General features: G+C 37.4%; 1 protein-coding gene across 1 annotated transcript in view; it reads right to left on the bottom strand.

The window, feature by feature from the left end:
* Nucleotides 1-12,155, bottom strand: part of LOC149063746 (putative RNA-binding protein 46) — a 29,380-nt gene extending 17,225 nt beyond the window's left edge. The window contains exons 1-3 of the mRNA XM_089255612.1: nucleotides 12,108-12,155; nucleotides 11,065-11,733; nucleotides 5,170-5,247 (exon numbers count right to left, since the gene is read on the bottom strand). Coding sequence (XP_089111738.1) covers nucleotides 5,170-5,247; nucleotides 11,065-11,733; nucleotides 12,108-12,152 — 792 coding nt within the window. The 5' untranslated portion in view covers nucleotides 12,153-12,155. The remainder of the gene's footprint in view (nucleotides 1-5,169; nucleotides 5,248-11,064; nucleotides 11,734-12,107) is intronic.
* Nucleotides 12,156-12,393: the final 238 nt, after the last annotated feature.

Here is a 12,393-nt window from a genome sequence, read left to right as displayed (position 1 = left end):
GTGGTGGTTCCTAGGGTATGGAAACTAGTAATAGCCAGTTGCTCAAGAGAAACCAGCTCGTGGAAGGTAAGTAAATATGATATTTTACCCCCTTTTTTTGAAGGTCGAAGGGAAAAAAATGAATCTCTCATCTTTATTTCCCCCCCCCCATTAATTTTTTAATGATTATTTGACACTCATAGTTTATTATCAAGGTTTTATTGATTTATTTTTGATTTTAAAATCATCAAAATCTTAACCTAACTTTTGCTACCACCCTTTTAGAGAACAAAATATCTTACATTGCACCTTCAGACCCTCTAAGGCAGCAGTTCTCAACCTTTATATTGACAGAGCCCTTTTTGGTATATAATTTTTATGACAGAGACCGGTAGGCCTCTCTCTCTTTCTTTTTAATAAAAAAAAGATAACCGGAAAATATCAAATTCACAAAATTTATTTTAATGATAACAAATTTAATGATTCATATTATTCTCTTTGGGTGGCAGTGGTGCCCCTGGGAGAAGTGCACATGGCGCCCAGAGGCTCCACGGCACACCAGTTGAGAAACTCTGCTGTAAGGTGATATACCTTTGAACACAGAAAAACAAGATACTGACAAGTTTTTTTGGATAAAATAGCTAAAAAGAGTTACTAAAAAGACAGTAATGTAGCAAAAAGAAAACAATCTAGGAAAAACAGTTCTCCTTAGTTCTTTGATGACTCCAATGAATTATGTTATCAGGATCCTCAGGTTATTATGCATTATGAATGGAGGAAAAAAGCATGGAGAAACAGTTCGTAAGCATATAAAATAGTATAGCATAGTACAGTATAAAAACTGCACTTTTTTATATTATGTCTGCAGGTAAATCCAAGTGTATCCGAAGGTACATCAGGTTGTACCCATGGACAAAAATCTCTTCTATCAATTTTGATTTTTTAAAAATTCAATATTCAAAATTTCACAAAGGTTTGGAGCATAACCTGAGCACCAGAGTTTAAGCTAGATAAAAAATTTCTTTAGCAAAAAGCGAAAACGGGGGAAAAGCTTTAGCAAAATGCTACAATGCTAATGATTCATGGTTGGATGTCTTCTTTCGTACGTCCTGTACACATTTTTGCCGAAGTGGCTACTATTTTTTCCGCATTCTAAGATTTTCTTTTGCATTTTTCAAAAAATGTAACCGTAGCTTAAACCCTGCTGAGCACATTTGACTAGGTGAAAATATGTTTCACAACAGCTAAAAAAAATTAAAAATGTGAATTTTGTTTGTATGTACAATTCCCCCCCCCCACTCAATTTGGAAGACCTCTTACTTCTCAATTTTATTTATTATCCGCTATATTGTCCGCTATTTATTATCGTTTTCCAAAACACTTTAATCAAAATCAAACATTATTAAGCAGAATAAATGGTCTATTGCACCTGATATCAAATGATAAAAAGCATTAAGCAAGCCCCAAAATAATATTCACATTGTTCTAGAAATATAAAAGATAATGGTCTTTCTACCTTGCTTTAGCAGAATTAAAAAGATGTGAAATATTTGTCATCAACAAGTTTTTTTCAATTATTGTCATAAAAGCATCTCCCGATGCACCACACAGTATAACACAGGAATCAACAGGAGTTTAAAGGGGAAAAACAGCCATTGATACATCAAGCCCCACAATACAGGTTTTGGATAATATGAGATACAGTGATCTCTCTCTTATACACCCTTTTACTTGCATGTTTCTCTCAGGTATGGAGCGATTTTTGTATTCCCAGTCAAAGATACAGGAAAACAATGCTATTCACTTATATGATGCTGCTCTCACTTATGCACATGTTTTCCTTGTTCTCTTGCCCTGATGCATACATGAGAGATCACTGTATATGTAAGAATGAAGTATTATATACCAGTTACTCATATCAATACAAACGGGCATTAAATTATTGAAAATATCAGGACTCTCAAACCAAATATTTTTATAGGTATTGTATTATAGAGATGGTGGTTAATATTGGGGAAGGGAAGCTCGAGCTCATGTGCTGGATACAAGTTTATGTCTATGCCAATATATAATGCAATGTAACAGTATCAAAACTATAATCGCTTGAGGAAACTACAAAAAAAAAAAAAAAAAAATTCAGTTTTTTCAGAATATTTGAGACTGCAAACATTTATTTGACTTTTAATATCTAAATATTTTGACATAAAATCAAATATTGGTATATTAATTACATTTACACTTTATAATCTTTTCACGTATCCCACAATTGTATTTGAAAAGAAAAAAAATGTTTTTTGTGTGTTCTTGTCATAACCAAATCACATGAATATCTTGAGTTCGTTGGCATGACACAACAGAAAGATGCAGGCAAAAATTGTTCCACACTTACATTTGTTAATTATGTGCTTTCTCAAACACAGTTTACTCAATTTCTGGACATTATGGATCAACAGAGTACACAATCCATAACAAAGAAAACAGTGGATCCTGTTTTGATACTTAATCTTTGGGGCCCATGAATTATAAATATATATATTAAAGGGGCAAGGAAAACATCTTAAGTAGGAGCTTCATATAGGTACTGTAACATTAATGTTGGACACTGTTGAATTGGCTATCTGACACATTAGTCGATGTTTTGCATCACAGTTAAAATTAACTGAAATGAGTTTTACAATACTGCCAAACTCACCTATAATGAACACAGATGTTACAAATTTTTGCATATAACATTTTTTCCTCCCATTTATTTCCTGCGAATTTTGTATTGCTTATCTATGCTGTATGAATACAGTTAAATACAGCTATAGAAAAAAAAATCTTGTTTTAATAAACACTTTTTTAATCCCCCAGATAAGTTTACATAGGAACAATGTAAAAAACCTGGAATTCTTTTGTAATGAAATTTTTTTATAATGAAGAGATTTCTCCAGTTTCTTGGAGTATGTTATAACGGGATTCGACTGTATAACAAGGTTCATACATAACAAGTATTTTTGTTGTTTTTTCTGACTTCATATAAATGGGTCAGTCTTTCTATAATTGTCACTTCTAAGTTTTAACAGATGTACAATTCACAAATCACAGAAATAAACCCAACACATATATTATTACAAAAAAAATTATATCAAGCATGCAAAACATCACATGAAAATAATCATATCACACATTAATACAAAGCATAATCATACTGATAGGCATCAAGCTGGTAAGATGAAAAGGAAGCATTAAGAAGTCTTGAAGCTTAAGCAAGAAGATACATGCATGTTAAAGGAAATAGTGAGGATAAAGTATTTCAACCATTATCATAGCAATAACAGTTCATCCCTCAGTTTGAATCAGTCTCGATTATAGAATTTGATATAATCGGTATTGTAATCTGCTTATTCTACAGCTGGGGGGGGGGGGGGGAGATCCTGATATACCTACCAAACTTTTAAAGACTAAAAATTTGGTTCACTACATTTGATACAATGTGGAAATATAGACCATTCAGCAAAAACAATTTAAAAAATATATGCAGTCACACCTGCCTAACGAATTTATAAAATAAAATAAAACTACCAAAATATATCATCAATCATAATATACAGTTCCAATTTTGAACATGTAAAAATTTATTTCATTGTTTCACAGATTGACTAATAACAATTTGAATGCTTTCTCATCATGGGCAACACCAAGGTTTGAAAACTTTTTTACCAACAAACTCCAACCAGAAAAACTTATGATTCTTGACAACTGCAATAAAGTTTGTTCTGATTTTTAACAATATTTTTCTAGCACTTTTGCTCATCTCAACATAGTTGCTTAGTTTCAATGAATGTGTTCACCAAAACCTTTTTTATACAATTTTCTACTTTTGGAGTTGTCGTAATCTAAGGTTTTTCATAGATTGGGTCTGCTATTGTAGGGTCGACTGAGTCAGATCAGATATCAGGTACTACATTAAAACTTAAGTTAGACACTGTAAGAGACAGAAACCTGTCTTGATCGAAGGGGGAAAGATCTTGGAATCAAAAGATAGTCCCATTAAATATTATTGCTTTGATGTGCATCTTTATAAAATGGAAGCTTGTCAAACAGAATATTATTTCAGTCGCCTGAATTTCTGTATGGGTTCTTCTGTATTCTGTATTTCTTACACTGGACTGATCTAGAAACTAACACAACATGCTTTGCAAGAATAAATGAGTGATTTACATATGAAATCTTTCCATAAAACTGAGATACAGTGTTTTTTTATGTGTATAAGAATCACTGATTTTTCAGAAAATCAGTAAAAATTTTTCCTAAAAATTTGGAAAAAAGTTGAAAAGATATAACTAATACCATCCGTATATAAGAGACCTCTATTTTTGAGACCAAATTTTTGGCAAAAAGTTCCTTATACACATTAAAATATGGTAATTTTATTCAAACCAGAATTCAAAATGCATTCTAACCATTCCTGATCAGAACAAAATGAATTATCTGGTATTATCACATGATGCTGAATGAACTAAGTGTCCACTAAAAATTATCCGAGTATATGAAGAAAAATGTGATGTGGTGAAATACTTGAAGGTAACAAAACATACACTACAATCTTCTCAGCATCATGTCAGTTTGCTTTACACTATAAATCATAATAGTGCTTCTACTCTCTACACAATCATTTGTCTCGAAAAAAAAATATATGGTGGAAATTTCTGAATAGATAAAAATAGGTAAGCAATCAGGTGTTAATCGGACACTCAAGTGGTAGTGAAATGCCAATAGACATCAACCACGTTATGGATGAAAAATGAGTAAATCTGCTGCCCAAAAGGCTGATCAATCTCTACACAGTTAGTAAAAATTATAAAAAGAAATTGGTGTATTCATTCAAGTCCTAGGTGTGAATTTCACATAAAGGGACCCAGTAGTATTTAGCATTATAGAAATGTAATGTTGTATTAATTTCATTGCAAGTTAATAAAAAAATCCAGTGTAAATTAGATTGTGCATACGTCAGTAGCAAGTTTTGTTGAATAAATGTTTGTCAAGAAATGGAATATTTTAGGAGGGGAGGAGTTAGTAAGAACATGCAGGCGTTGATGGAGCAAGATAAGTGTGGCAACAGCCAAGAGAAAAAGATAGAAAAGCCATGCAAACCAAACAGAGAGCCTTTGTTTCAACTAGCAGGATAACAAAATAAAAAATGAATACCTTGCCAATTTTATTCCAATCATATGAACAACCCTCACACAAACAAGGGTGACGGGATCTCAGTCTACCCCTGAGATACTGGAACAAAAATTTAAAAGTTAATATGGTCTACAAAACAAACATTTACACAAGACATAAAAAAGTTGCGAGCGAGCATCCATCTCCTTCCAGCTACATACTATCCAAGACACAACTCTGAAATAAACATTCAAGTAATGTAGGAAACATAAATGTGTGAAATGGCATATGTAACACTGATTAAGATATACATATAGTTATAGATACAACACAATTCACAAGGGACAGTGGCACAAAACATATGGTGTCTCGAAAAAATGGGAAACTCTGAAATGGTAATGCAGAGAAGAAAATAAACATCTGATATAACCGTGACTATGAAGGGTACGAAGGAACCTTAATAGATTTAATATTATGATTTATTCTATTTTTTGAAAATCAACTGCATGCCTAGTTAGAAGAATTAAGAACCTACATGCTGAGGTTAATGTTACACCAGTTACAACACACTCACAGTGATCCCCGTTTATACACACATACTTCCAAAATCATTCAGACCTCCTTCATAGATTGACGTAACATTTCAACCAAGAATTTTTGCCAGTTTTCACAGTTTTCAGTTGCTGAGGTTCAATGAATTCAATTCACTATGCTCTTTCAGCGGATCTTAAGTGCCCTTGGCATGTGACTGCTACTTAACCATATACTAGGAAAACAACGTTGGTAAACACAAAATATGAAGAGAGCAACAGCTAGACGCGTTTTGGAACTGTATGAAGTTTTTTCTTCAGTAGTCGAGAAAAATTTTAAGATAGTGAAAAGGGAAATACTCTATATAGTGGGAGATACTTGCTGTTCAAGACAGAGAGTCAAAATGAAATGACTGGCAACCTGAAAAAAGAGGAGCAGGAAAGAAAAACGGTGGAAATGGAGTATTTGCCTTTTTGCTATCTTTCAATTTTTCTTGGCTACTAAAAGAACTTCATACAGTTCTGAAATGCGCCTAGCTATTGTTCTCTTGGTATTTTCGGTTTACTGATGTTACTTCCCTAGTACAGTCAAACCTCGTTAGTGCGTCACCCGGTTAACACGTCACTCCGCTTACCGGGTCACTTTTTGGAAGTCGCAATAGTTCTCAGGCAGGAATTGGCACAGCTATGGCTTACTCCGCTTACCAAGTCATATTTTTGCTCTCCCAAGAGTGACTCATTAACGACGTTTGACTGTATATTGTCCCACCCAAAAGGTAATATATTTATATTACTTAACCGCATGTGTGTGTGTGTGTGTGCAACTTGTAAACATTCCTCAGAAATTTCTAGCCATTGTGTATATGCCTCAACTCAACTGGCCCTACGTGGAATCAAACCCACGTCTTCTCACTTGCTGGGTGAGTGCTCTAGATCACTAGACTACAGGCAACAAACATCAATCTTTCTTTGGAGCTCATGTGCACTGAACGGAACCGTTCACAAGACGGTCAGCCCTAACTCAGGCCAAAGCTCACAATTGCTGGCACTGCCACCAAATGGTGATTTATCCAGTCTAAAGCACGCAACATGAATATGTTGCATGCTTGTATGCATGTGGCCCTAACATATTTATTTTGTCAGCGTCTGGTGTTTTGGGTGGTGCTACCATATTAGAAGTGGAAGTTTCAGTTGCCTGAAGCATGCCTGATGAACGTATGCCTGCTCTCTGAATAAAGAAACTATCCATATTTGCATGAAGACCATACTTTTTATATAAGCAGTGTGCATTTTTTTTTTTTTGTGAAAATTGCTTGTTTTAGGTTGCTGTTTCTAGATATATTTGATAATGCATAATTTTTATGTTCACTTTTTTTCTTCTTCTCAGCCACATCAATGAGAATTTTGCCTGTAGTGGTCCTTGAATATTTATTAATTAATTAATGAAACGATGTGACTTGAAGAATTTCAAGTATCATGCAGGCCACCTAACAGTGTTATCAGCTCACTGTTTGTGATTTCCCCCTTTTCTCAGGGGCAGATACCGTACACAAATGCAATAAGATATAAATGTACAACATAATTTTGAGAATATTGCTAATGGATTTCTTCTTCCACACATGTAATTAGACATGAAATTTCTTAATTTTTTTTTAAAAAAAAAGCTTATCTGGTACCGATGAAATACAACCGAACCATCAACCCTAGCTATAATGTACTGGTATTTTTATCTGTTACCAGATTGCATGTTATATCTATGGTAGATCAATTATACATTATAAAAATGGCACATATACAATAAAATCTCAATTATTTTCAACCGTTAAATGGGACAAAGCCCAAGTGAGTAAGCAAATAAATAGTGGTGGAAGGAAGGATTGGGCCAGGTGGGAAACTGAATTTTTTCAAAAAAAAAGTAACAATTAGAATTTTTTGCACAGTTTTTCAGAGATGATGAATGCAATGAGAAATATATTGAAAACTCATTCGAAATTTTGCTGTTTTTTCAGTAAAAATTTTTTTTCTTTAATTATTACAGTGCAAATAGAAAAAAGTTATAATGACACTTATTTCCATATTATTTTGGCTAGGCATCACTTCTGGAAGTCTTTCAAATAATTTGATGTGGTTGTTTTCTGCAAAGCTTGATTCATAAAAGTGGGGCGTGTCAAATAAAGGCTATATATTACGGAAAAAGGTAAGATCCTCATTTTAATAGATTAATTTCTCAATAAGTTGGATAAAATATTAATACGTCTAAGACACTGCTTAAGAATTTCCTGAAGAACAACTAATTTTATTCTGGGTATAAAAGGATGGTTAAGCCATTTTCTTTAACAGATTGGCATAAGTGAATAGCAATAGTTCAAGACGTGAACGAAAAATTCTTCCAGAGCAAATTGCAACATTTTAAAGTTTTCTTGGACCAGTAGAAATTCCCACAATAGAGTATTTACACCGCATACAATGTTGAAAAAAAAACCAACTTATCTGACCACCCTTTATGAGCACACTCATGGGTTTACTAAAAACAATTTTTTCAGAAGAATGAATGGCAAAACATAATCTTCTTGGATTGCAACTCATATAAAAACTGTATAAAATTTCAAATATTAACCCCTTTATTCTTAAATTATCATTTGACCACTTTTTGTCGCACCACAGTTATTTCCTAACGAGGGCTAATTAGACCGGGACACATTTGATATTTATTACAATTTTTATTCCAAACAGCAGCGTTCAAAATTTTTTTATACTCACAGAGAGGTTGGTGAGCTAACCCCTCAATGTGATACTAATCTTTTTCCGTAGTTATGTTGCCGTTTCTGTTGTACCCCTGTATCAGGAAAGTTTCTAACAAGGATGAACCGGGTATTGAACTCACGACACCTCTAAACAACCTTTGATAAACTTACAGTGAGTATCTTATCGACCTGGGCTACCGTGCTCCTATTCTTTATTAATTTCCCTATTTTTCTTCCCATCCAAGCAAATACTTCAGAAAACATTGAAAAGTATATCATTGTAATTTGCACTGGCGCAGTTGCCTCACATCTATCAACATTCTTATATTTGCAGGATAATTTTGGAATACAGTGATATAGTTTCTCTATCATGGGGAAATTAAACCACGAGAGAAACCTACGCCTGTCATTATAGAGTTTCTGAATATAAATGAGGGTTGATAAAATTGGTTTTACTGTATATGTTTTACATTCCTATCCCGATGTACAAACATTATATACATGCCTATTAAAGGAAATGTAAGATCTAAGAACTGAACAATCATTGCATGCAAGAGAAAAAAGAATTGGATTTAGCATTTTCCATAAAAATTCACCATAACATTACTTTTATTCAACACTCATTGAAATAGTGTATCCTCTCAACAATTAAATTACCATAGCAGGGAATCACAAACTACAATGAACAGTATATGACAGGGCATTTATACCATATCAGCCAGGCTGTTAATTTATCATGAATGTTTCACTAACAAATTTCTCCCATGGCACATACAAGACAGTAGTGCACATTTGGAAACAATCATATTTTGTGCCCATGATGAGAGATTTGAATTGTTCAAACCCCTCCAACTTGATATTGAATTTTCAGTAAAAAAGAACTCAAAATTCTAGACTTGACACCCTTTGAAAAAAGGCTCGCAGATATATATTTCCAATAAATTGCATAAAAATCAAAATAAAGGAAATAACAAAACTACATTCAATTCTCTGCTAATAACTAGAAATTTTAAAGATTAGATCAAATTTTTAGGATTCACATTTCTTAAAGATCAGCAAAGTAATTTGTTCTTTGCTGAAGCATTTCTGTTCATACTGAAAAAGCCATACAAATGGCAAATCTTTGGCTGGTAACGAATTGCAACATGACCTTGTCAGTTTTGTGTCCTGATGATACTAGAGCAAATATGTTATGCTTTCCTATCAAAAACTTTGCATGATTATGCAGCATAGGTGTCGGAACCTAGGGGGCTGAGAAAATTTGAGGCTCCCCAATAAATTTTGTAAGGGGCTGAGCTCTCCCCCAATAATTTCTGAAAAAACAATTCAACGCATCCTTACTCTTCAGTGCTCGACTCCCATATACGCAAGGGACAAGATGGGGGGGGGGGGCCCAGCAACTTTCAGCCCCTCTGATGTTTCCTTCATGTCAGCCCGCTGTTTCGCAATAATGTCATGTCAATGTAACACACTTGCATACCCCCCCCCACCCTCTATCTCTTGTAGCACAGTGCATAATATCCACATGGGTTTTTTTTTTTACACTCTAAATTTGATCAAGCCTGAGAGGCACAGGTAAAATCCTCAATATAGTACACTGCTGTGCTGTTTATCTACTTAACTTTTAAATAGGATGGGTGATAGGAACACCCAAACCATGACCCAAGCCCATGGCTCCTGACATTTGGCAGCTAGGGAATTTCCCCCCCCCCCCCCACCACCAAGGCTGGGATCATTGGTGGAGGCCATCTGCAGCAAAATTAAAAATAATAATAATAAATGATAAAACTGCTCTGGGCCTGCCAGCTCCACCCTTGTGGGTGGGGTGGGGGAGAAGGACCAATGCCACCCCTACCATAAGAAGTGTTTCAGTTTCAAATCTGTGGGGGGAGGGTTACTCTAACAATATCAATGGATGATAGTAAACACTCTCAGCAGGGAACCAGTGCCGTCTCAACTCATCCTCCCCCCCCCTCCAGCCTAGAACAGAAAAGGCTTCACAAAACTGAGCTGTGGTTAAAATTTTCAAAGGTAAGCATATAAATTAATTAGCCTGGTGAGGGGACCTCAGAGAAATCACTCGGCCCGGGGGAGGGGGAGTCAAGATGTTCTCGAGACGTCCCTGGATACGAAACCCTTATAGGATTTGACATGTAAATTGATACTTCCTAAACAGGTCGGCCCCTGCGCTTCCTACACGTTGGACGAAATAAATGTCAATTTTACATTCCACCAAGGAGCCACGGCATGAGCTGACGTCACGATGGATCCCTTTGAGGATGCCCACCAATCAGGGCCGTCTTAAGAGTATCATGGGCCCCCGGGCCAAGTCGTTTTGCGGAGGCCCTACCTGGTAAATCCTAGAAAATTTCAACCGGATCTCATTTTTGTGAGGTCCCTCTTCTCTTGAGGCCCGGGTGGGCCCATGCGTTAAGACGGCACTTCCCCCAATCATCGACGGGATAAGGGATTCCATCGGGACCCAGTGCCGCTTTAAGGCAAGGATATCGTATCGACCGGGGGAGGGAGCGCCCTATGAGAACTGGTTACTATTTCCAAAAGTAAGCATGTTTTGGGCCCCCATACAAAAACCGCTTTGCTGTGTGTGTGGGGGATCCGAACCTAGAGAAAAAAAAATTGCACACGGTAAAGAATATACTCACCCTCCTCATGATTTCTTCGCCGACCTGCGGCTCGGGCTCGGCCCAGTCGACGGCGATCTCGTGCCCCCACAGCAGGGCCTTTCCCGGTATGAGCCTCCTCCGGGCCATCGCGGCGGCCCTGTGGCTCTCGTACTCGACGAAGGCGAAGCCGCGGTTCTTGGTCTTGTCGTTGACGTTGCTGTAGAGGATGACGTCCTTGACGCCGTCGGTGAGCCTCTTGAACTCGGCCATCAGCTCAGCCTTGGTCTTGTCCTTGGGGATGCCGCCGACGAACAGCCTGCAGTTGTCGACGGACTTGCAGACGCCGATCTTGTGGCCGGGACGGATCTCGTAGTCGTCGTAGGTGCGGATCGCGTTCTCGGCGTCCTCCACGTTGGTGTACATCACGAACGCGAAACCGCGGTTGCAGCCGCTGAACTCCATCATCAGCCGGAACTCGTAGATGCGGCCGACCTTCTCGAACAGCGGGATTATGGTCGGCTCGAACAGGTCCCGGGGAAGCTTGGCCACGAACACCTCGCTGCCTTTCGGCGGGGCCAGCCCGTCCCAGTTCTTCGGGGGACCGTACTTCCTCTGTCCGTTCTCCGAGACGATGCTGTAGAGGGGCCTCGTGGCCGCGAAGGCCTCCACCTCGGCCATGACGTTGGGAGTCGAGCAATACATCGGGATCTGCAAAAATAAATTAATTAAAAGACAAAGAAGCCGCAGACGAGAATCAACGCAAGAGAGAACACACACACACAAACGCCAAGAATAAGAATCAGCTCGTTTGGAACGCGAATGACGACAGCCGGGCTATAAACTGAAGGTAACGGTCACCGGCACAACCGTCGCGAAGTCAAAATATATTCCCAACCGTCAAACAATGGACGGTCGTCGACGCTCGAGAGACAAACGATTGATGAATTACGTCACCGGCCCGCCAAATTCAAAAGAACAATACACCGCGAGACGACGCATGCGCAGATACCCCCTTAGTTCCTCCCCCCCCCCCCCCCAGAAGAAATAACGAAATTAAATTGATAATGAAATCAATCACATACCTCCGAATAGAAATCAACTGCATCGGGCACCACTGGATCGAGCATCTGCTGCTGGACGACATGATGACGATGATGATGGCTTGATGATGGGGCAGTTGCCTTTGACGGTCTCAAACCAAAGCCTTTCTTCTGTGGCAAAAAAGAAATTAAGGAAAAAATATAGACTTCAAGCATTAAAACAGCCTTCCTGATAACACCGCACATTCCCAAAATATGGCCCGCGGGGTGGGGGGGGGGGCAATTTTGCCCAGGAGATATCTGTAGAGGCCCGCGACCATAAAACCTA

The sequence above is a fragment of the Pholcus phalangioides genome, unplaced genomic scaffold, assembly GCF_987345545.1.
Source record: "Pholcus phalangioides strain wild (caught in Gottingen) unplaced genomic scaffold, Ppha-v1.0 ptg000043l_1, whole genome shotgun sequence".
Taxonomy (NCBI): domain Eukaryota; kingdom Metazoa; phylum Arthropoda; class Arachnida; order Araneae; family Pholcidae; genus Pholcus; species Pholcus phalangioides.
The sequence above is the reverse complement of the archived record's forward strand: the minus strand, read 5'-3'. Positions and strand labels throughout refer to the sequence as shown.